The sequence below is a fragment of the Columba livia genome, chromosome 2, assembly GCF_036013475.1.
Source record: "Columba livia isolate bColLiv1 breed racing homer chromosome 2, bColLiv1.pat.W.v2, whole genome shotgun sequence".
In the NCBI taxonomy this organism is placed as follows: domain Eukaryota; kingdom Metazoa; phylum Chordata; class Aves; order Columbiformes; family Columbidae; genus Columba; species Columba livia.
Genome location: NC_088603.1, coordinates 134,374,333 through 134,400,344, shown reverse-complemented (window position 1 = coordinate 134,400,344; position 26,012 = coordinate 134,374,333). Strand labels below are relative to the sequence as shown.

At 38.4% G+C, this 26,012-nt stretch overlaps 1 protein-coding gene across 1 annotated transcript; it reads right to left on the bottom strand.

Moving 5' to 3' along the window:
• Positions 1-6,021: 6,021 nt before the first annotated feature.
• ATP6V0D2 (ATPase H+ transporting V0 subunit d2) lies at positions 6,022-25,778 on the bottom strand. The gene is made up of 8 exons (XM_005499467.4): positions 25,495-25,778; positions 19,913-20,084; positions 17,524-17,702; positions 14,511-14,590; positions 12,588-12,665; positions 8,448-8,624; positions 6,993-7,070; positions 6,022-6,461 (listed from the first exon to the last, which is right to left on the bottom strand). The coding sequence occupies exons 1-8, from the start codon at positions 25,622-25,624 to the stop codon at positions 6,300-6,302; spliced, it is 1,056 nt and encodes a 351-aa protein (XP_005499524.1). The 5' UTR covers positions 25,625-25,778; the 3' UTR covers positions 6,022-6,299.
• Between the last annotated feature and the right edge of the window lie 234 nt (positions 25,779-26,012).

Sequence of the window (26,012 nt, the reverse complement as noted above, 5' to 3'; positions counted from 1 at the left end):
GGAATGATCTTAATCAGTGTAGTTGAAAATGCAAAAAGTTTCCTTTGCTTAGCCTCACATCCATCCCTGGGAAACTAATGTAATGACTTATCCTTGGTGCCATCTCAAGGCATATCAAGGATAAGAGGGTCATTAGAGGCAGTCAACATGGCTTCACCAAGGGGAAGTTGTGCTTGACCAACCTCATAGCCTTTTATGAAGATATAACGAGGTGGATAGATGATGGCAGGGCAGAGGATGTGGTCTACCTTGACTTCAGTAAGGCATTTAACACAGTCTCCCACAGCATCCTCACAGCTCAACTGAGGGAATACAGTCTGGAGGATCAGGTAGTGAGGTGGACTGCGAACTGGCTGAAGGGAAGAAGCCGGAGAGTCATGGTCAATGGGGCAGAGTCTAATTGGAGGCCTGTATCTAGTGGAGTGCCTCAGGGGTCAGTACTGGGGCCTGTATTATTCAATATATTCATCAACAATTTGGATGAGGGAGTAGAAGTGTACTATCAGCAAGTTTGCTGATGACACCAAGCTAGGAGGAGTGGCTGACACGCCAGAAGGCTGTGCTGCCATCCAGCAAGACCTGGACAGGCTGGAGAGTTAGGCAGGGAAAAATTTAATGAAATATAACAAGGGAAATTGTAGAGTCTTGCACCTGGGCAGGAACAACCCAGGTTCCAGTATAAGCTGGGGAATGACTTATTAGAGAGCAGTGTAGGGGAAAGGGACCTGGGAGTCCCGGTGGACAGCAGGATGACCATGAGCCAGCACTGTGCCCTTGTGGCCAGGAAGGCCAATGGCATCCTGGGGTGTATTACAAGGGGGGTGGTTAGTAGGTCCAGAGAGGTTCTCCTTCCCCTCTACTCTGCCCTGGTGAGACCACACCTGGAATATTGCGTCCAGTTCTGGGCGCCTCAGTTCCAGAAGGACAGGGAACTGCTGGAGAGAGTCCAGCGCAGGGCAAGGAAGATGATTAAGGGAGTGGAGCATCTCCCTTATGAGGAAAGGCTAAGGGAGCTGAGTCTCTTTAGCTTGGAGAAGAGGAGACTGAGGAGGACTGAGGAGGAGAGTGAGGAGGAGACTGAGACCTTATTAATGTTTACAAATATATAAAGGGTGAGTGTCACGAGGATGAAGCCAGGCTCTTCTCGGTGACAACCAATGATAAGACAAGGGGCAATGGGTGCAAACTGGAATACAGGAGTTTCCACTTAAATATGAGAAGAAACTTCTTCTCAGTAAGGGTAACAAAACACTGGAACAGGCTGCCCAGGGAGGTTGTGGAGTCTCCTTCTCTGGAGACATTCAAAACCCACTTGGACTCATTCCTGTGTAACCTCATCTAGGTGTTCCTGCTCTGGCAGGGGGATTGGACAAGATGATCTTTCGAGGTCCCTTCCAACCCCTAACATTCTGTGATTCTGTGATTCTGTGATTACAAATCTTTCAAATGTTTCAATTGTTCTTTACATGTTCATTGGAAAAAAAGTGTTGCGAAACAACATTTTTTAATTTGTCTTAGATTGATTTGCCTGGTGTTGGCTCTCTCAGTTTCTAGCTGGTGTGTGACTCAGTAGAAAATTTGGTAGTCCATGCATATGTATATGTCTATACATCTATGCATATAACAAAGCAGAAGTTTAAGAGAACAATATGGCACAAAACAGTGTATGCCTTTTCAATATGATACTAACAAGAATATTTAGTTTTTACAGACTGGAAAACAAAAAAATATGGCCATTATCTTATCAAGGACTTTGCAACTTCTACCTGCTCCTTTTCAAGCTTAGTCTGAGTTGCTGTTACATGTTATAAGTAGCAAGTTAGAACACATAATGAACTTCCATAGATTGTTTTTGTTAAGTAATGCTTAAAAGCATTGCTGAGTTCTCTATCTCTGTACCTGGACAATAGAACTCAGTGAGGGTTTCACTCACTGTCCCAAAGCTGACAGAGAAGAACAGGTAGCAACCTGGGCTGAGTGTGAGAAGGGGCACATGCAACAAAGTTACAAGGTCTTTTGTGTGGAAATGACCATTTTCTTCCATTTCAAAAATGTGACCATTCATTTCACCTTGTTAGTATTTTATTGAAAATAAATAACCTGTGCTGTTTTGTATTGTATTTTCCTCTTCACTGCATTATGCCGCTGCTACATGTCACTATTAAGACAGCAAAAAAAGAAGCTTTTTAAAGGACCGGTGACAAGGGATTCCACCATGCCCGAGGGTGAGAGCCACCCTGGTTATGTAATTTGATGACAGACAATAATTGCAAAGGCAGAGTAAAACAAAACAAAACCACAAAACAAATACACACACAAAAAAACCAAAACTGAATTTCTGCAAAAATCACCTCCTTACGAGACTGTACTTTTTAAGGTTATTGCTTCAGGCCTATAACTTCCAACCAACACAGAACTTTGAAGTTTCATTTTAACAGATGAGTTATGCAATAAAAATGCACTTGTCAGTAGACTTGTGACCTATATTTGTTGCAGTTATCTCTTGCATACTTCCAGAGCATTTAGTTTTTCTTCTTTTTACTCCTGGAGAAGTTCCAAACAAATAGAAAACACGGTGTTCATATTTCTGGCTTGCACACTATGATGGGATTGTCAGCGACTGTGTTCCATATCTGGAATGTTTGCATTAACACTGCCGGCTGAGTTATGTGGGTTGTTTTGTGTTGGTTTTTTTTCAAACTGGAAGTCTCAATAAATATAGATTCCAAGCAGTCAAATGTTTCTCACTTTGTATCATCAATATGAAAACTTTTACATGGGTTCTTTGAGAGGTTTGTCTTGCTGTTTCTTAAATCCCATTTCTTATTTTCTCTTTATCATTTGGGAGATATCCCAATGTATTGAGTGATTTTCGGTGCGTTTGAGATGAGATTTTGTGTCATGTAAACTGTTTTAGCTGCCTCAGGGGGATTATTGTCATTTATCATATCTATTTTTTCTGTGATTCATATTACACTATTTCTCCACAGTCTTTGGTAAAGCAATCCAATTGTACAGCACATCATTGGGTTTTGTCCTATCTCTTGTTTAAATCATTACAGTGATCTTCTTGCTAACAGCTTTATAATTCTGATGCAAATCCAAATGATTGCCAGCTATCACTCCATTCACATACTTTGGATCTGCTGTTTTGGTCTTGAGTTGTTGAAGAGTTAAAAATACTCTGTAATTTATGCATACTTAGTAAAAGCATAAAGCATCTTATTGTCATGTATGAAAGACAATCAAGTTGTACAATATAAGCTTTAATATCCATAAATGTGCAGAATAAGCCACGTATGGTACTGGGTTGTTTTTTTGTGCTACTTGAAGGCCATGCTAGAATCGATAGAACCAGAATAAGAGAGTCTACTGTTGTCAACTGACTCTGAGTCCAGAGCTAGTCTTAGGACCACGTTCTGATATGATTCATTCAATAGATCTTCAGTTCCTCACATGGACACAAATTGTCTTTTGTGCAGGAAGGAGGGACTGGGCTTGAAACACTTCAGCCCTGTTCATCCACAGTTCTCTGCTGCTCTGCTGTTTGAGAGCAGACGGCAGCCACTTCAAGCCTAAGCTACAGCAAACGATGGGGATGATTCACAGCTCTCAGAGTTCACCAGAAGCTCTTTCCTGGTCCTGCTTTTCACCTCTGATGGAAGACACAGTCAAAGGGCATAGTCTGAATAATCACATTGAACAAATTTGTCTGAATAGGTGCAGCCACTTACAAGTGTGAACACAAGTTCCTGTTGTTTCAGAGGTGTAAGGAAGAATAAGAAAAGTAGCTCATCACCTCATGGTGCGCTATCCTATGAACTGACATTATAATTAAGAAGTTAATGATGCTCGTAGTAGTGATTCTGTGATCTGGGATTCCACTGTAAGATCTTGTTAGAGAGAATATATGACCATATTTTTAATATATATTTGTATATATATCTATACACCACCATGGAGACTAATTTACTAACAAGAGAGTAATGTAAATCATATTATTTACAGAAAATGTTAGGTGTTTGAGGACTTGCAACTTCAAAGTCCTAAATAGTTTCTTAGTCTGTTGCTTCTCTTGCTTATTCTTAAATTGAATATAATTGGTGCCTAGTACATTCTGTCCTTAGTTGGCAAATATCTAGAAAGTTGTTTTGAAAAAAAGCATCAATTGAAAAAAGCATCAATCAGGACTGTTGCTGTCCTTTCCATAGTCTAGAGACCAGTTCTGCTGACAACACAATCATGTAAGCTGAAATTCCTGCTCATTTCGTTCTGAGCCAACAGTATCCAGAGACCGCAGCAATAACAGCTGCATATCTTCCCTGGCACAGAATGGTTTAGGGTGGAGAGCAGATTCTTTCCCCTTCAAATCACTTCAGAAAATTCTTGGCAGAAATCCAGCTAATTCGTTTTGTTCTAGTAGGGAGGTTTGATTTATCAGTACAGAAGAAGTATTTGTGCACTATGCTAAGTTGTATGAATTCAGTTTCTGTGTCCCAGAGCAGATGACTTTTCTGTTCCTCCACTCACGGCAAAATTTTTAAATGCAATTACTAAAAAATATAGAAAAATGCAAATTTTCGAGAATGTGGCCCTATATTGCAGTTTGTGATATGGCTTGTGATATGGGTGTGAACTGGAAAGTGTTTGTCACAGATTAGACTGGGGAATACAAATTAAGAAGTAAAATTAAGGAAGATAGTAAAAGCAATGCAGGGAAGAATCTACACGTGCCAAAATGAAATCGCAATCTACAAATCTTACAGTTCAATTATTTTCTTTCTTTTTCTTCTGAATTACTAGATCCACTAAACAAAGAAGCCTCAATATAGAGATAAGAGTTGTATTATTTTATGATACACTTATTTCTTTTTAGTCAATTTTTCTAAATTCCTACTGAATTATTTCTAAAGGAAACTCTCTTAAAGTGTTTTTAAAGTAATTCTCTATGATTCACAGTAAAGCAAAATATTAAAAATCTCCTTAATTCTCTATTAAATCAGTATGACATGATCTGGGATAGAACCCTTTGCAATGTTTATAATTTAGGAAGTGTGGTTTTATCTGCAAAAATGGTAAAATTTTCTAATTTTGAGGTATGTGTGCGTATGGACTTGTATATATTATACAGAAATATCTCAGTTCTTAAAACCATGATGCCTGAATGTTTTCCATAACTCTGAGGTGTTGACATCAGATTTATTTTATTCTTCTGTCTACTCAGCAGGAAATGGATTTTGTTTCTGTATCGTATTACTGGAGGCATAGTCAGTTGAAGATTGCAATTTGCTGTTGTGCAGCCTGAAACTAAGGACTCATGCAGAAAATTAAGTTATGGCCTCTTTCAGAGATAAGAGGGCACTTTTTTCATGGAGTATGAAGGCAGAATGTTGATTGCTTTTGAAAATCCTTCCTTTTTCTTCAGCAGAATTAATCTTGTCCTGCTACAATCTGGCTTCAACTGTTGGCTCTATTTTTAGTTACCAGTCTTAGCCAGGTCCTCAAATAGCTCAGAGCTGGTGTTGTTTGTGTCTGATGCAAAACCGATACAGACTTGGCTGGTATTTTCATTCAAGTTTCATAATCTTCCTGGAGCCTACATGAAGATGGTGTCTTTGGTGTGCTGGGAGAAGACATTTGTATTGCTGTGGAGCAGATCAGACACCCGTTGTTTGAAATGTATGGTGCTCCTCATGTGACCATAAAGGAATACGGGAAAACTTTTTCATTAAAATGAAGTTACTTATTTACATTTAGCTGCAGAGAACTGTCGCGGTTGGAAAGGTTCAGGCAGATCTCCTTAAGGAGAATCTCAGAGTAACCCTAAAATTTCTCTCTTATTTGTGTATTGAGTCCTTCATACAATTTTGTATGCCATGAAAAAGACTATAAGTGTAAGACAGAAGTAGTGTTTTAGTTGTCCCTTTGAGAAAACCATTAATTAAAAATTAAGCCATTAAAGAGCTTTTCAAACATTATTGATATAAAGCTTGCTTCCACAAAAGAGAAGGAGTAGGTATGTGAGGCCTTACAGGGAGTTTTTATTGATCCATTAAATTAAAACAACACAGTGAGGAACAAATCTGTCATCAAAAACTATGAATAAGCCCATAAATATTTCCTTATAAACTACTCGCATCTCTAATTACATTACTTTTTCTTACACTGGTGTATATAAGGAGGATCATTAATACAATTTAAAACATCTAATAAGAGTTAGCTTTTGAAATAAGATTTTTCTTCTTTTCTATGAAACAATGGATCATTTTTGGGCATTGTAGGATTATAAATTCTCAGATTTAGAAAATTGGAATGTAATTGTTAATTTTTGTTCTGTGTCTTTGAGAAATGCATTCAGCAATCCATACAATATTCCTACATTCTTGTTCCTTTAACTTTACATAGGCATAGAATACTCCGAAGTGAAACTGGTTGTTGAATGCAAGCACATTCAGCTTTACCTGTGGAAAAGATGAAACAAGTGTTATGATAAATTATTAAAGAAGGCAGATGTGATTTGTAAGACTGCTTTTATGATCAAGATTTCTACGTACCTTTGCAACCATGACTATATTTAGGAGTCTTTTGAGTATAGATATAATTGAAATGTCATCTCTGGATTAACTTTGGTAATAGACTATAGCAACATTGAAGGTAAGTAAAGGACAGTGATGAAATACCTTCTTCAAAGACTATACAAAAGAAATTTCATTAAGTGGTTTATGTGAGATGGCTCTTGAATAGGCTATCAAGGCTGACAGTTCTATAACTAGTCTACAGAAGAATATCCTGAGATTTATTTCATTTAAAAAGGTAAATCTCCTCTATTTAATGCAGCCAAATGTTGATAGCCATAGAAATACTGTGTTCTTGAATATGAAGCTGAATGATGCAGTATACTAGAATCAAAAGCCTAATACCTCATTCTTGTTTTAAATGTTATTCCAGGTGGGTAACTTTCATTTGGATATTTTAAGGTTAGAAGCTCTTACCTCATGTTCAAAAAATGCATCTTCCAATGTCTTTTCTCCAGTGCCACTCCCTACACCTTCAAACACAGCCTTGTATTCCTAAAAGCATAGACAACCACTCGATGGAAATAAGGTACTTTTCCATTCTGTGTAGCACAGACACCCGACATTACTTTATTAATTAATCTACATTAAACAATCTTTCTGTATAGAAGAACTCATGTATAGATTCTAGTTCTACACAAATCAAAAATTAAAAGCATATAGTCAGCAAAAGAAAGAAAAATCACTTTTGTTCTTGTATTTGTTACCGCCACTTCCTACAGCTTAAAGTAATTTACCAAAGGCACTAAAAGAGACTTATTGTAGAATGACACATGACCTTTCACTCCTTTGGACAGAGAGCACTGAACTTCTTGTACAAATAGCATCCGTCAGAGCCAGAGCTGTAAATGGAGCCAAGACCCTGAACTCTGATCCTCACATGGCTGCTCATTTTATTTCCAGTAGTCAGCCGGATTTGCTTTATCTGCATTAATATTGTATCTAAATCCATTAGTCTGATATGTCATCCTGTGGAATATTCTGCACAGATACATTTGATTCCATTTCTTACATCATACATTTCTGTGTAATTTGCTTCTCTGTGTACTTGTTTTGTTTTTCCTATAAAGTAGCAGTGCAGTATAGGTCTAGTACAATGGTTCCCAAATTCATCTGACTATCCCACCATCACTTGAACAGACTTGCTCTGTAACACGCTGACATAGTGACACATGCTTCTAACATTCTGCTTATGCACAGGAACAGATGTGCATCTGCAGCTTTGTTTCTTCTGTGGGAAAAGCAGTAGACCACACATCATTTTGTTTTCTTTACCTACTTGGAGGTAACTTAAATATTACAGGTAGTCAGAGTATCACAGCTAGTTCATAAAGCAAGTATTGGTTCATCTTTAATAACAACACTATTAGCATCAGTATTAAAAACTTCAGCTACTTCTTTGATTCAATCCGTGATTTAGAGAAAATTTTTCAGAACAACATTCTGATGGTACACTAGCAATAAATCAGGTTTGCACTCACCTGTGACATGAATTGTTTGGTCAGCTCGTTTTAAAATGACTTATGCTTTTCCTCCAGAATCTTGGAGGGAGCAGCTGTGAAGTGAAACTCAGTTTGGGGAGGGTTAATGAAGTAAGAAAAGTTTTGTTTACTAGAATGTGATTTGGTCATATTTAAACATCACTGTGAGAGGAACTTTGTATTGTAAAAGGTAATAATACATCTTATGTCTTCATATCAAAGGCCTTTAATTCCATATACATCTTTATAGCCTCTTTTGTACCTTTGCTGATTTTTTTCTCTCTCAGAAATGCTTTTATCTTATGTGAATACTCTTGAAAAGTTTGCTGACATCAAGAGATGTTCAGTATTTGTATTTTGGCTTTTTGTTTTAAGAAATTAGATTACATACCGCATAGCAATCTGCAACAGCCTTCACTTGCTCGTAGTCATCTGCATTGGCCAACAGGTGTAAGCCTTCTGGATACAGTTTTCCACAGGTTGGATACAGCTTCTCTCGGTCATCTTTGCTCAGCTCAGTGCCAAATGAATTGATGGTGATGATAAAAGCACGTCTGTCTGCCTCAAACTTAGTATGCAAAACAAAGAATAAAGAGGTGTTATTAGAGATCTCATCCTAAAATAAGGCCAGGATATGTTTATTTTCAGGAAGCTAAACTATAGAAACTTAAAAAAAGGTGGGCTTCAGATCATTAGAAACACCTGATTTTAAAAATTGTAAATCCTTATTTGCAACTACTTGTTAAACTTTAACTAGAAAATCAAATGGTGTTTTGCAAGCACAGCTTTTTTTTTCTGTGATTTTTGTACTGAAAAATATCATCTCTGCTTCTTCCTCGTTTCCCTAGTTACCCAGACGTTGACAACAAAAAATCTCATCACACACCCTTCTGAAATTATGGAATAATACTCCTATAAATAATATGGGAAAGGGCCAAGAATCAATAGTACTGCTCTGGGGTAACTCAGAGTGCTGTTGAGAGTAAAGGCTAATGGGAATTATGAAAAAAATAATAGTTTCTGAATTTGCGTATTTAAAATGATAGTTTAATAAGGTAGAGGAGGCTATTTACTTGCCAAGTCAAACTTTTCAAGTGTTTCAAATAGCAGTTAATTTTTAACATGTGGAATCAAGGGCTATATTTCTTCTGCCAGGTTTAGATGCTGTAGTATCTGTGTTTTCCCTGCACCAGTAGGCTGAAAGTCATTCTAATATCTAGATCTCTGGTTGTTCTTTTGTACTAGGCAAAATTTCACTTGCCATTCTTACAGTATGAATTAAAAAAGTAATGGTATATAAAAATAATGTTACTCAGTTCTGTCTGATTTAAATCTGTTCTTCTGTCCTTTATTATTTACTTGCATGTTGTAAGAACAGCAGAGCCCTTGCTAGTTGCAGGGATTATGCAGGAAAATCTTCCAAGTGAAGCGTATACAGTATATGCACATTTTAGGCAGTTTACAAAATTTCTCATGCTGTGAATTTTTGAACTGTTTAAGCAGAAAGGTACTATTTTCTGTTGAATAATAGGTCTGCAGTTGCAACACAGTTCTACAACTTTAGCAGATAAGCACATATTCATAGATCCTATTCCGGTGTGTTGGAACACAGTGTAACAGGGACCCTGCTGCCCCCTGGCACTGACTTCAGAGTAAGGGAAATGAATAAACAACAGAGAAATAATGAGAAGAAAATAAGTGTACTTGAAAAGATTTCTAGCTAATGACTAACAGGGTGAAATTTCTCTTGCCTCATTAATATGAACAGGTATATCAGCCCTAGTGAAACTGTTTTGGAAGGAAAAATGCTTTATTTTTTGAACTTGTTAAAGCCATGTAAAATCTAGCTGTTAGATTTGTAATATTTTGTTGGAAAAAAAAGTATGCCAGCAGGTTTGGGGCCTACTTCTGGTGGCTCCCCATTTGAGAAACTTCACAGGATCAGTCCCATCCATAAAGAACTCTCAATCCATCTAATTATTGGCACGTGAGGTTCCACACAGTGAGTAAAGCCACAAGGCAGTTACTTGGTGACTTGGGCCATTCGTTTGCTGCAGGTAGAGGTCGAGTCCCAGGATAAGCATTTCCTAAGTGCATAGAATCATAGAATCATAGAATGCTAGGGACTGGAAGGGACCTCGGAAGATCATCCAGTCCAATCCCCCAGCCGGAGCAGGAACACCTAGATGAGGCTACACAGGAATGTGTCCAGGCGGGTTTTGAATGTCTCCAGAGTAGAAGACTCCACAACCTCCCTGGACAGCCTGTTCCAGTGTTCTGTTACCCTCATCAAGAAGAAGTTTCTTCTCAAGTTTAAGTGGAACCTCTTATGTTCCAGTTTAAACCCATTGCCCCTTGTCCTACCATTGTTTGTCACCAAAAAGAGCCTGGCTCCATCCTCATGACACTCACCTTTTGTATATTTGTAAACATTAATAAGGTCATCCCTCAGTCTCTTCTCCAAACTAAAGAGACCCAGCTCCCCCAGTCTTTCCTGATAAGGAGATGCTCCACTCCCTTAATCATCTTTGTTGCCCTGCGCTGGACTCTCTCCAGCAGTTCCCTGTCCTTCTGGAACTGAGGGGCCCAGAACTGGACACAATATTCCAGATGCAGTTTCACCAGGGCAGAGTAGAGGGGAAGGAGAACCTCTCTGGACCTACTAACCATCCCCCTTCTAATACACCCCAGGATGCCATTGGCCTTCCTGGCCACAAGGGCACAGTGCTGGCTCATGGTCATCCTGCTCTCAACCAGGACCCCCAGGTCCCTCTCCCCTACATTACTCTCTAATGGATCATTCCCCAACTTAGGTTCCAGTGCTTCAGTTTCCACCTGGGAAACTGAAGTAGTGTGTCAGCTACCTCAGAATTAGCATATGGCCCTAACAACAGGCACAGCACCAGCCGCAGTGCAGTCCTGCCATTTCTTGCTAGATTCAGGGTTAAACATGCGACGTTTGTTGTCCATTGTGGAAGAGAGATCGTCAGTGCTTTTAATGTGGAAGGCTGGTATTGTGACTGGTGATCAAGGAGGTGGGGAGCTAAATATCTCAGCCTCATTCTGATGGGATCAGGTTAGTAGTCTTACGTATAAGATTACAGAATAAACAGCAAGTATTGTTTTGAATAATTAAAATTGGGCTTTTTGTGAGTTCAGCCACTAGCAATCTGCTCTATGTGTGTCTTCAGATCATTAAAATGTTATAGAAAATTGAATCTGCTATAGAAAAGTTTGTTCTCCTACATGATTGATGTTAGGTAGGGATTTTAAAGAAGCTTATAACAGACCGAACTGTTATCACTGGCATTAAGAGAGTTTTACAACATATTTAAGCTAGTGTTGTAAGTAGTCTGCTCTCAGCATAAATTTTTAGCTAAAAATGAACTTTCTGAAAAATCTGAATCAACAGTGGGAAATGTGTTTACCCCCACCAGCCAATCTCTTGATTTTTATTTTTCAGAAAATAATAGTTGAAATACTTAAATTCTGTCCAGTTTAACTTGGCTAAGAATATTTTCTTTAGAACATAAATGGGTTAAATAAAATATGAAATTGCATTCCCTTTTAGGATATTGTTCCATAAGACATAATTTGGGTTCACTCTTTCTTTAGGGATGAGCTCCCATGGTTATTTTCTCTCTCCTATAGTGCAAACTTTTCACATAATATCATCAGAGCTCAGTGAATTTTGTTTAGTTTCCAGAGTGTAAGTTTTGCTTATTCAGAAGAAGAGACTCGTGGAAGCAAATGGGTGATCTGGCTGTCAAACTCCGCAGAGAATTGTGACAAACCACGTGAAAAAAAAAATGGACCTGAATGTTGAGAACTAAATTGTATAAATTTCTGCATCTTTTACATCTTTTACAATAACAGATACAAAAATATCATTCACTACGCTGCAGGCATGCTTTGGGGAGGAGGACGTTAGGAATTTTTTTATGTAATGGGAAAAATAAATATTAAACTTTTCTGAGTTAAGAAAAAATAAAACACGGTATGTTGGAGTTTTGTGTATGACACTACTTCCAAAGGTCACTAAATTCTAACTTCAACTATTCTATTTAATAGGAGAATAAACAAACATAACAGTGCCATGAAGCTCAAAGATTATTGATTAGTAAATACATGGTAATGTCAGACCTTAGCTATCTCAAATTTAATGTTGAGCTAGGAGGTGTAAGAACAATCCACCTTTTGGTTTTTATACATAATGCAGAAAAATGTTAAGGGGCAACAGTTTGAGATTAGTGAACCATTTATTTTGTTCTGCTGTCTGTTATAGAAAAATATTAACTGAGGCTAACTCCTCCTTGGTAATGGACTGGCTGCTTCTCTAGTCAAGAGGTAAAAGTCATCCTGGAATAAGGTCTTCACTACATCTTAGAAAAACAGTGATTATTTAGTGGAGAAGCAAACATTTGGCAGGTAACTTTGCAAATGGAGAGAGAAGGAACAGGAAAAAAGAAAGTAACCTAATAATGAAAACATTATGGAGTACTTTTATGTACAAAGACTGAATTTTTCTTACCTCAAGAATAGGTCTCATTATTTCTGCTGTAGTACCACCTTGTTTTTCACAAAACTTATAAAATGCCTCAAGATAAGACTACATGAAAGAAGAAGAGAAATATTTTAAATTATACTTAAGACTTGGGCCAGAACAGCACATAGTCATGAACCTCATTTTTAAACACTTCCATCAACTTTGATAATTCTACCTATTAATTTAAATTCAAGTACGTGCTTAATTACTTTGCTGGACTGAAAGTTGAAATATTAAAATGCAAATGCCTTGTTACTACAACATGGGTTGAAATGTTTTCGAAAATGTTATATGACAAATATTATGTTTTCTTTGCATTCTAAAGATGGAACATCTTGAGCTCCATTGACCTTCCACTGCATAATAAGCAGATGGCTGATGGAAACTCTGATTTTATAGTGTGGAGGAGGGGATTTGGGAATGTGCCACGGCTGTTGCACCAGCACTATGAGGATACACAAACTAATCCCTGCTGCTCTAGCCTAAACCCTGGATTAGGACAGAACAGCAAACAAAGCTTCTGTAATACTGGTCTGCAGAGTCCTCTGTTCCATTAAGGATTCTGGCCTTCACACCCATTTCAAAATGCCTGTGCAGGAAAGCCCCTAAATATCTCAGAGATGTTGTTTCCCTTAGCTCTCCATCCACCAGAGTACTGTCTCTGGGAACATTTATGTTATCAAAATGTGTTTGCACCAACTTCGCACCATCTTGTCAAAAGAAGCTGTCACTAACAATGCAAGTAAGTGAATTCTTAGTAGAGACATCTCAAGGAGGATCTACAGCATGGGATTATGCATTAGGTTCTGTACAGTGCTGTCTGATAGTAGAGCTGAAACAGAATTGATCACATTGACAGCTGATGCAGAGAAGAAAGGATCTATTAATAATTTACAAGTGTTTGCAGAATGATCCCTTGATACTCAGAAGAGTGAGAAGAAAAAACAAAAGAATGGATTTAGTAAGTGTAAATGTATGGATATAGGAATAAAATCTGTATGTTATCAAATGGGATAAGTGTCTAGTTTAGTAGTACTGTGAAATAATTAAAATTACATTAGCATAACTGATGTTGTTTTGAATGAGAGGAAGTAGCAGAATGTTTAAGAATCAAATATTGGCTCAGGAATTTATAAGTATAATTTGAAAGGCAAACAGAAGAATTTTTTTCTTTCCCCCTAGTGTGATCAGATCCCTGTAAGAATACTTCCTGCAGTCTGGGGCATCCACTGTGAAATGAAGATAACAAAGAATTTGGAGAGAATGTGCCAGGAGGAAGCATTAATAGAATGAAAAATGTATGGCCTTTAAATAAACCATCCTAAAAGTATTGACTTGTGTGGTAATACTTGTAAAGTACTTTGAAAATGCAAGGCACATGTTAACATGCGTATCTTTACAGCAGTTTGCTGTAGCAATGCTAAAGATAATTTTAAAATGAAAATTAAACAAACCCCTTAAGTAAAAAAAGTGTTACCTAGACGCAAAGCAGTTAGACCTTTCCAAATCACACCTCTAGTTTATAAATAAAAACAAATGTTAGCCAAAAGCCTGTCTACGTTCATTTAGGAGCTAACAGTTCCATGGCATTTGGTGAATAACTGAGTTATTCATAAACAAATGGATGCAGATATTAGCCTGACATCTAAAGCATTTTCATTAATGAGATATTAAATTAGAATTTGGATGCAGACCTAAAATTTGAATGCTCGCCAAACAGTCGAGTACAAATGAAAGGAGCTGGATTTGATTCCTGGACTTGTCATCAACCAAGTGACCTTAGACAGCTTGCTTTATCTCATCATGCTTCTGTTTCCCCATCCATAAAACAGGATTAATTATACCAGCCTCCTTTTCCAAGACAATTTGAAAAACCCCAAGTATTATAGTTATGTTGCAAGAACTTGCCTTGTACAGTTTGTTGCGCATTATTTCAATGTTCATTTCATCCAGGTCGTTTTCAGACAAGCAGTCTTGAAAGAAAGCAGCTGAAAGCAGAGTTTATTATATTGCTGTATAAATCTACATGCTGATAATATAAATCTCTTGTCTATTGCCATTCACCAGTGTGTGAGCAAGGATCTGAGGTTTCTGTTGTACAAGAAAGGAAGAGAAATCCTCTTGATTTTCCCTTTAACCTCCTAGACCCTCCTTTTTAATGAGAATCTGCTGTGAAGGGAATCAATCAGTGCTGCAGCCAGAGTCCACATCTCCAGAGAGAATCAGATGGGAAATGCTAATGAAAGCCCTAATCTCCTCTGAAGTATACGGTTTGGGCATTAGGGAGATTTCCTAGTGAGGAACATGAAAGATAATTTTTGTCTTAAATCATGCAGGTATTCTGCAACTGTTAAGGAGAATCCTATTTTCCCTCTTTCTCTTTAGTGGGGGAAAGGCAACTAGTGGGGGTTGCAACTAGTCAGGGGCACAAGCTTTGGCCTTGACTATCTGTGCTTCCAGGTCCTCTGCAGGACTGGCTAAAGAGCAAGTTTTTGGACAGAGAGGCAGAGGGTGAAGTTCATTTGTGCAGCTGAATCGCTAAAAAATACTATATTCATAACTAATACAAGTATGCCAATCCTTCGCTGTTCCTAAGCTATGCAAGCGGGGCAGACCAGCGCTGTGCAGCAGAGAATGTTGTCTCAAACAGTGGCAATGGAAGATGTATTTAAAGAGGCCACGTGAGCCTGTCTGTGTTTTGTGGTCTTCTCCCTACTCTTTCAGAATTTGGATTTTGGATTAAGAACATTGGAAGCTGTAGCCCTGACAGCTCCCTTTAGTATCTCTTTGTAGATTCATTGCACAGGAATTTGTCCCATATTTTTAAAGATCTGAAACTACTCTCTGCTTTTACAAAGTTGTTTAGCAAAAAACTTCCTGGAAATTTACTACCAGCTGTGTAGAAAGACTCTTTTATTTCACCTGGTTTAAAATTAGTTTTCTGCAGGGATTTGGTCACAGAATCACAGACTGTTAGGGATTGGAAGGGACCTCGGAAGATCATCTAGTCCAATCCCCCTGCCAGAGCAGGGGTTACACAGGAATGTGCCCAGGCGGGTTTTGAATGTCTTCAGAGTAGGAGACTCCACAACCTCCCTGGGCAGCCTGTTCCAGTGCTCTGTTACCCTCACCATGAAGAAGTTTCTTCTCATATTTAAATGGAACCTTCTGTGTTCCAGTTTATACCCACTGCCACTTGTCTTATCATTGGTTGGTCTTCTAAAGGACTTGGTAAACAACAGTTTGTATCTCACTGTGGACGAACCACTGCCCTCGGGACTTTGCAAACACTGTCCACATTTCCCTTCAGCCTTGTCCTCTCCAAACTGCAGTCCAGCCTTTTCAGTCTGCCTGCACGTGGCAGCGCTATCTCCTTGTTCACACTGTCTGTCCTGCTCTGGACCTTCTCTGGTTTCCCTGCATGGGGTGTGGGTGCCCAGGTGCTGGCAGCGGGAGCTGCAGAGCGGCTCCTGTGAGGAGAGCCTGGGGCTGCCCTGTGCCAGACACAGCTGGTTCCAGCTCCAGCAGACCCACCACAGGGCGCAACTGAGCTCCCCAGCCAGGCAGGTGGCACCTCTGGGAAAATATATGTAAGAAAGGGCAAAAAACACAGGATGCAGAGAGGAGGAGGGGGAAAAAAACCCTTTGAGAAACGGCAGACGGAACACCAAGGTCAGCAAAGGAGGAGCCGCTCAATTGTGCCAGAGCAGGTACTCCCTGCTGGGACCCACACTGGAGCAGACTCCTGACAGGAACTACAGCCCATGGAGAGCCCACGGTGGAGCAGGGAAGTGTGAGGAGGAAGGAGAAGCAGAGTGTAACCACCACACACTGACTGTAAACTCCATCTCTTCCTGGCACTGCTCATTGCCTCTCCGCAGGGACTGAGCGTTACCTGTGGTGAGAACAAGTGGGCAAAGGAGAGGAGCCTGGAGAGAAGCAGTGGAAAAGGGGGGAGGAAAGGTGTTTCCCCAAAGTATGTAAATGTTCGTTTCTTTCTGTTTGTTTGTTTGTTTCCTAATGCCTGAATCAGTAAATACATAAGTATTAATCAAAGATAAATCAATTTTCCCCAAGTTTAATTTGTTTTGCTTGCAGCAGTAAGTGGTCAGTGATCTCAACCCACAAGCTCCTTGTTTTTCCCCCTTGTTCTTCCCCCCTTTTCTTGCTGGAGGCTGAGTGAGGGTTTGGCTTCCGTCTGGGGCCAGCCCACATTGTCTTCTGGAGAAGCAGAACCCAAACCCACTCACAGTACTCGAGAACACACAGTGGTTTCATATATGCTTAAATCCATCCAGTTCTCTTTTATTCTCAGTACCCTTCCCAGCGGTGCCCCACAGCTGGGTAGCTTTTGTTTGTTCATGTTGGCTGCTGCAGCACAGTAAGCAGAGTTTCATCCCAATTGCAGAATGTGACATTCCCAAGCCTCACTGGTTTGCTTTTTGATTTAGTTCTTCAAAATAAGGATTTTTATTCTGTGTTCGAATCATGCCCAAAGCCCAAGAGGGAATCCAGGTTCTACCACAACATCTAATATTCATTAGTAACTGTCTTCTTCTTTACCCTTAGCTGGAGATAGGCAAGATTTCTTACATTTTTTAATTATAGATGCAGCTGTTGAAATAAAAATCTAGAAGCTCTGAATCAGTGGCTACTTTGGGTACAAAAGATATCCATTACACTTCTTGAGTAGAATGTTTTCTTTGTGTCTGCTACCCAAGGTTGATATAGAACCTGTTAATAAATGTTACTAGAAAATGTCCTAAAATCCACTTCAAAAGTGCTTGATCCACACTCCATGTTTTTTGTTAACAAAACAAAGCATATCCAGCAGAAAGCATGTTATTCCCTCTGAGATAGCCTTAAGAATACAGGATGAATAGTTTCAGGAAGCAAATAAGAAATAATTTGGTGTTCCTACCTAGTGGTGTGTCAACCAAAATGGCATTGAACAGCTCGGTGGGGCTGGAGGCAATGCTGACTGCTTCCATTTGCTCAAAACTCCCCAGTGGATGGCACTTGGGAACAAGTTCAGCTATGGGCCGCTGATGTAATGTGCCAGTTATTAAAAGAATTACGTTGTCAATCATGTAGCTGTATCTATATTTGGAAGAAAAAGCAAAAGCAATGAACCTTATCTTTATAATGAACTTTCCTTTGAAAAAATACAAACCCAAGAATTTTGAAAATTACTAATAATGCTAATGTCAGAAATGACCACAGTATTTGCAGGTTTATATGTTCTCTCTGTATCAATGTCTCATTTATTGAAAACAAATAGAAGCTTTGAAATAGCAAGTAGGTAACACACAGTACTGATTTTAAACACGACTGAGTTTGGGAAAGGGACGGTTTGAAAGAAGCGCAATCTGAAACATGAATATGATAACCACAACAGTTGTGAAATGTAGATTCACTGTAAGAAGTGACAATGAATGGTATCAAAAAGTAAATCACCTGAGCTAGCAACTTCTCTAGTTTTGGTTTTTGTTATTTCTTGTAGACCAGCTGGACAGAGAAGTGCGTAGGAAGCTAGATACTAAAAGTTCATGCAGATGGACCAGTCTTAGGGCTTTCTTCTCACACATCTTTAAACATTCTTCCATGAGGAAGCTAAGAACAGGTTCTCACAGATTTCTTCTTCATTGCTAAAAGTTTTCAGTAGAAGTTTTCTGTAGAAGCTTCTTACTTGTCTTACTGTCAGAGAGGCTGATAAAAATCTTATCAATAACTAGAAAATGTGGAAACTATTCCTGTGGGTTGCTTATAACAAGGATTACAGTCTTCAGCTTGCATTGTTGGTTCAGAACACAGCTAGAGACATATAGAGATTAATGTGATCTCACACAAAATCTGTGAGGGAGCTCAAGTATCTGATGAAATGTAGTTCAATGACTTAATAATTGTGTTAATATCTTAAATTAGTGTTTACATTACTAGAAAACAGTGTGCAGAATTTGTGCATACACTTGTACACAGACATGTCAATCAGTGTGAGAAAAAGGTTGCTATAATTTTAATATTTTCATTTATAATATATCTTCACATATAATGTAAACAATATATGCCTTAGGTCACAGCTGTCATAGGGCAGTCTCTAAGGTCCTGTTGATATCTTAGCCTAAAACTGCACTTGGAAAAGAAATCTACTCTCTTTTGCTGATATGATAAAAATACTCCTTTGAAAGTAAACTGAACAGTCTAGTGATCTTGTTATAATATATTAAAAATATAAGATCAGCAGGAGTAAACAGGTAAAATATCCTGGTGGTGTTTCACTAATACACGTTGTTATGCTGTTATGAAGCAGATCCCTTTTAAACGTATTTATTCAAAAGTTTTGTCTTTTTATAACTGTATTGGGATAAGAACTTCTGCTTCATCTGACATCAAACATCTCTTGGATTTAAGTATCTTGCAACATAAAGTTCTTCCGTTCTTAATGTTCAAATGGTATTAAAAGTATGGTAGGTATATGATGTGTAGTCTTTCCCTATTCCAAAAAACTCTAGAACTTGCTGCATGCCTGGGAATTAAGTCACTGCCCTGTATATCACAAAATTGGTAATAGAATCAGAAGTATTTTGGTTGGAAAAGACCTTTATGATCATGAAGTCTAACTGTTACTTGTCACTGCCAAGTCCACCCCTAAACCATGTCCCTAAGCACCACATCTACATGTCTTTTAAACACCTCCAGGGATGGTGATTCCTCCACGTCCTTGGGCAGCCTGTTCCAATGCCTGACAACCCTTTCATTGAAGAAAGTTTTCCCAATATCCAACCTAAATGTTTCCTGATGCAACTTGAGGCTCTTTGCTCTTGTCCTGTTGCTTGTTACTTGGCAGAAGAGACCAACACCCTCCATGCTACAACCTCCTTTCAGGTAGTTGTAGAGAGCGATAAGGTCTCCCCTCAGCCTCCTTTTCTCCAGGCTAAACAGCCCCAGTTTCTCGTCTTGCATTAGTCATACCCACAAAGTTATATTTTGCAAGTTCTCTGGCTTGGATAACATTAGAAAATAACCATTTTTCTCAAACTCTACGGCTCCTCCTGCCACTGTAAAAAAAAAAAATAATAATCCTGCTTGTATTCTTTAAAATAAGTAGTTGCAAAGGCAACAGCTCTTCATAAACAAATTTTCAGAACATATATTAGCAAATAAAGTATGTAAATATTACAGTATCAAAGTAATTTTGACATTTTTGAAACATAATAGAAATTCCAGTACAATGCATCTGCACTGTTTTAACTTGTAGTTGTGCTTTTGCTTTGTGCCTATAATATAAGCTGTGTGGTAACAGTACTTACGTGATAAAATTCAGAAAAGTGGCAAGTGGTTCAAAAGCATGGTTTCTAAAGTAATGAAATTCTGTGAGAAGTTTGGCTTTCAGTTTATCATCAATGGTGGAAATCGTGAGAGGGCCAGTTTCATTAGCCAGGAAGTTGCCATAGTCTGTAGTCTGTAGATGTAACTTCAAATCTGGAATGAGATTCAAGGAAGATCATGAGAATAAACTGACATTATATTGTTTACAAACCAAATTTTAAAAAATTATTTCTAACATTATATTTTTATATCAAGGGTGTGATCATCCTCTATTGAAAAGGTTTTTTGCATTGTTTAATATAGAGTAAATGCATAATTAATGCAAATTTGTACTGCCTTCTACCAGTAAGACTTACTGCATACCATAGGAAAGCGCAAATAATCTATGCCTTTGTCAGAAGTTTCACCAGCAGCTTTCATTTGCAGCCACACTGGGCACAGTGTTAATTACTGTTGTCCTAGGCCCCTTCCCTTTCAGGTTTGTTCAATATTTCTCTTTGACTAATTTGCACTATTATAATAGGTCAGTTGTTTTGTCTCCTGCACTCCTGTGGACAGTTATACATCAATAAGAATCATCATTTATCTTTATTTAGATTAAATTTTCATATGAAGCATTTACATCTCAGACTGTAACCTAAGACTATAATCTTATGTTATCAGGCTGCCTGAAGAAGAGAACACATCCTGCCTGGCTCAGATTCAGGGCTCCAAATGGCTTCTGCCGTGGAGCAGTTGAAGGGGCACATTTACACACTCAGCCTTTCTGGTTTGGCTTTGGCTGATTTATGGCTGCTGCTACCAGATCCTAAGAAGCTGTTCCAGAAAGTTGGGTTATCATGACATATTCCATCTGAGCTCCTGACCTTGACAACTGAGGAAAATAGGTTAATTAGACAACAACAACAAAGTTGAAAGAAGCTTTTGTCGCATCAAAGAATTCATTTGATAATTTTCCTCTGCCCAGCATTTTCTACCATGAGGCAAAAGTAAACATTTGAATCAGTTCTTGGTGTTGAAAGCAGCTTAATATTTCCTTTTAGAAAAACCCCTGCTATGTTTCCTAAGTATGTTTAAAGGCTATATTAAAACTACTGTAAATTAAATATTTGTTTTGGGCATTCATAATGATTAGATTTCCAGATAAAATCTGAAAAAAACAGCAACACTCCCACTGACTGAAAAAAGAAAGTGTACCTGTAAGGGAAGTTAATATGCAGTTAGCAAGGTGTGCATTTATCAGTATGGCAGCTGCTGTTTCTTAATTCCCCATGCATATACTTCCTTAGAATGTAATAAGGCTGCCTACACTGAGATGTAAAGCAAAAGAATGAATAAAATACATTGCGAATTCAGACTCCTACATCTAGGACTCTAGTTTCCTGAGACAGATATCCCTCAGAGTTTTCTCTGCAGGTTGGCTGCCACCCGAGCTCCCATTACCCATTACATCAAAAAACCCTTGGACAGGGCAGCCTCACTTAGTTCTCTGGAACTGTCAACATTTCTCTAGATTGTCCTGCAACAGACTGAATTTATACTACCACTGTAAAGTAATTGCTTCTGAAAACCACATAGGTCATCACAAAACCGTTGACAAAAGAAGGCAGAAGTTTTTCAATGTTCAGAGTCAGAAACCGGGAAGTAGTAGTAGTTTTAATACAGGTTTCCACACAGGAGGAAGAAAGATAATATGAAAAAGGAAAACCACTTAATTCAAGTAAGAAAGGTAAGAAATATTAAGATATAAGTAAAAATGCAGATTTATGCCCAGAAATTAGTTTAAGTATGTAAACTGACTTATAAAAAAATTACTAATATTTTCATGTCACATCTACATTTTATGTGAAAACTCTTTTTATTGCAAAGGTAAAACTACTTGGCATATGGTGTGATCAGATAATACTACCTCATGACATGCAGAGAGCTGAATGCCAGCTTTCCTCAATTCTGTTTCAGATGAACCACTGATACCTACCTTGAGTCACACTCCCTAAGTGAATTCTGAACACAGTGGTTTTCAGGGGCTTAGGACCTAAAGCAGACTGCAAAACCCAAATATCAGCCCCAAGTACTGAACATTCTGAGATGTGTTTAACATCATCATGAGATGAACAGAAACCAAAACTACTGACTGAGAATAGTTTGACTAGACTGTGTTACCTTCCTCAATACTCTGTCTGTCTGAGTGGCTTCAGAAACCATGCCCTAAAGTAAGTAATGAAAAATATTAGCTGTAACACATTATATAGCTCCACCTGGCTCTCAAAAGTTATGCAAGAAATACTATGCCCAGGAATTTTGGATTTATGACCACTTCCACAGCCTACTTTAGAGAAGTATTTCTTCTAAACAATTTAATAAATGCTAGCAGGCATATTCTATGTAAGAAACAATATTCAACCCTATCTCATGGCCTTGGCCAAAACAATTGAGAAAATAGTCATCCAGGAATGTAATGATCTGAGTTCACACCATGACAGAGCTCAGTGCAGCTCGGAGACTGCCCTGCTGGTCTTAAATGATAGTCTTCTCTTGGCTGTTGGCATAAATAAGACCTGGGGACTAACACAGACACTTTTACCATTATACTAATGTGAGCTGATGACCTGGCAGGAGTAGATGGCTGAGTGTTACATGGACTTTGGACATTCCTTTTCACCAAAACTTCTTTGTGATTGTAGCTGCTCCTTTTCTCAGGCTCTTGGAGACCTACACAAGACCCTGAACTTTTCAGCATGTCCACAAGATCCCTAGGAAAGAAAATTACTGTATTTTGGCTATTGGTATTATTGTCATCCATCCGTGTAATGTATTTCCTCATACAGTTATATGCAAGAAAATCATATGTAGGAAATGTATGACATTAAGTAATGTGATTTTAAATCACATGATTTTACTCACAATGGAACAGCAAACAAACACAACAGTATGTCTAAAGGGAAATAATGCGCAGAGGGAAACTAGTTTAAAATTAACACAGTTAAGACAGGAATAATGCTGATCAGAAAGAAGGAGCATTGCTAGAACTTGAACAAAGACCTGGTCTCTTGGCACCAAGCACATGGTGTCTTGTCTGGCTCCTCACTTTGGTAGCCAGCTGCCACCGGTTATTTCAGCCACTGCCTGCTGGAGTGTCCTGGCTCTGGCAACTTGTGTGAACTTATCTCAGCGATGTTGGTGGGACCAGAGCTGGACTGGTTTTCCTTCTGTGAGCTAGTCCCCCTTGTAGAGAGCAGTAGTCCTTCCACCACACGAGAAAGCAAGAAAAGAATAAAGCACTGAATTTACCCCCTCCCTCCCCATATTCTTCCTCAAAGACTGTCAGCAGGGTTTCTCTGGGGATCCCATTTCCCTGAAACAGGTGATGACATTGGGCCAAACTAGCAGCATGCCATGCAGCAGAGGTTTCAGCCAGAGTTGCACTCCACAAGTAAGCTCCATGGAAGTTATAATAATTCAAACAAGCCCAAAAGGATGTCCAAGTTAAGCTGAAAGCCTCTTCTCCTCTCTGTATGGCCCTGAATTGACAGGACACAATGTTATCATGTCAATTTGTATTCTCCCTTTTTTCTTTCCCTCTCACTGTTGTACTTCGTGATTGCCAAGCAGATGTAAAGTAGTAACCTACAGTTTTTCTTGTGGTTCTTCTGTACTGACATTATGGTTTTCCTTCTAGAGATATAAAAACCACTTTGAAATTAAAAGATCTTTTTTATTCTGTTTATGTGTTACTTGGAGTGGTTTTGATTTTGTTCCTCTTTGTTTGTTTTCGCATATTTATAATATTTTTTACTTAGGCCAGTTTTTGTGGTCTGGTGCTATGCCACAGAATGGGATACATTTATTACCTTTTAATGTGAATACATGAGCTGAAGGCACTATTGGGCAAGTGTGATAGTACTATAGCACAGATCCGCGTGCTGGATCTTTTAATTGGAAACAAGATACAATGCATGCATAAAGCTGCATTTTTTACTTTAGAAATAGGGGTCTGTATTTTTGGTGCACTGTACACTTGTGGTGCAAGTTCAATATTATAGCGTCCTATATGTGCATAGAGATAAGTCTATTTAGTCTCAGGTATGAATGTAATATTTCTCATATTTTCATTATAAATAATACATTTGGTAGATAACCGGTGGAAATCTGTTCGCTGTCTAAAAGAAGTAGAAAATGTTACAATGGAGAAAGATACATAGATTAACAGATAAAAAAGGGAAGTGTATTTAATTGTGTAAGTCACATATATCACAACTGCTGGTACAAATAGGCTACAGAAACTGTTGGTTTTGCCCAGCTGACATAAGGAATAGGTTTTGATTCTCAGAGTAAGTGTGTACATGTGTTCTCTGTGTCTAAACTGCCATTGTATGGAATGGAGAGCTGGTACAGCTCTCCAGCTTGTCAGCTGAAGTAGGTACCTGCACTCAGCTGAATAGTCTCTGGATCCCATTTGCTGTACTGACAATCTCTTCTTTAACTGTAACTTTATCCTGCTGACAAGTGAATACCTACATGTATCTAATTAAATGTAGCTGTTTTAACCTGCAAGATGAATGGCATTCAACCTTTTCCAGACGTATGTTGTTATTATATTAATAGCCTCAAAACTCGGTTGTATATGGGAATCACCAGGTTCTGCACTGCTCGTTTCACAAAATCCGTTACTGCATACATGAAGCAAACAATGTTTAAAACAGAGGGAGCTTATTATTTCTCCTTGTTCCTTTTCCAAATGAATCTAATATACTGCATGTTATAGAAATTATTTCAGTGTACAATTATAGCTTTTATTTAGAGTCAGGGAAATAAATTTTATGTTCCTTTAGAAAGGTGTTTTGGTTTTTTTCTGTTGCATTTTTTTCCTGCCAGAAGTCTATAGGTGTGTCATATGATTCTTTGTGCAAGTCTGTCTTCATCAGGCTGTGACCAGTCTCGGTCACAGAAAGCTGTTTTGGAAACTAGCCTGTGTTCTCTTTATTGCTGTGGCAAAGTCACCTTGAAAAAAGCTGCTTTTTTTTTTTTTTTTTTCCCCTTAAGCCTGAGAGTAGTTCAGTTTTATCTTTGAGAAGTCCAGTTTTCTCCTCTTGGTGAGTAGAATGTCCCCAACTGCCCTAAAACTTGTGAAGTAATACAGTACTAAAATTATATCTTTTGTAGAGAAACTCAGTGCCAAATGGTAACCTTTTAATAAGGTTTTGTGAACTGTTTTATCCAACTGAAATGATATGAAACTTCTACACCTGAACAGTTCTATAGCAAGGTTAAAATCTTTGAGAAGGTTATCGACCTTCATAGGAAATCTGTGGATGAGATTTCCAAACTCTATCAGTAAACTACAAAATCCCATCATCTCTTGCTTTGCAAATCACAGTCTGTACAAACCTAGGGTAAATTATATGGAACCTATTAACTTAATTATGAGAACAGTTCTTCAAAGTGTGTCAGGTTTATCTCTGTTTTTAAGATAAGCTCTCAATACTTTAGTCTTTTACCTTCCTTTCTTCAGAGGTCTAAGAAACAGTATTTTTTCCTAAATAAAATAAACCAGCAGACTTACCTTCTAGTGTCTCGCACTCTGCTAAGTTGACATAGTCTGCGTTTGTCAAGATCCCGGCTTTGAAGCCTCGGACCAGACCCTCCAAGTAGCCATGGTCCACATTGAAGTAAAACTCTGAGTACCCCGGCATGGAGAAAAGGAGTTTTAATCTCTCTGCTGGATACTTGATGGTACTGAATATTTGCCACCTACTGTTTTTCTTCTCTGGGGAAGGAGTGACAAATAGTCACATATTTCCTGCCAGCGTATGATTGTGTTTCACCAGCTGGTTTCTTCCTGTTTCTTACTCCTAGTGTAGCTCCAATATAGTTGATGCTTACACAACAGCCAGCCAGCAAATCCAACGCACTCCTGTTAGAGCCAGAACATGAACATATTATCGTTGATAGAGAAGCCAAAAAGGAAGTGTAAGATTTAACCATTGCTTGCAAGATTGCACTGTACTTGTTGGAAAACGGGAAAGCATATTGCAAAGCTTGATAGCATTTTTGCATTTCTTAAATAAACAGGAAGTTATC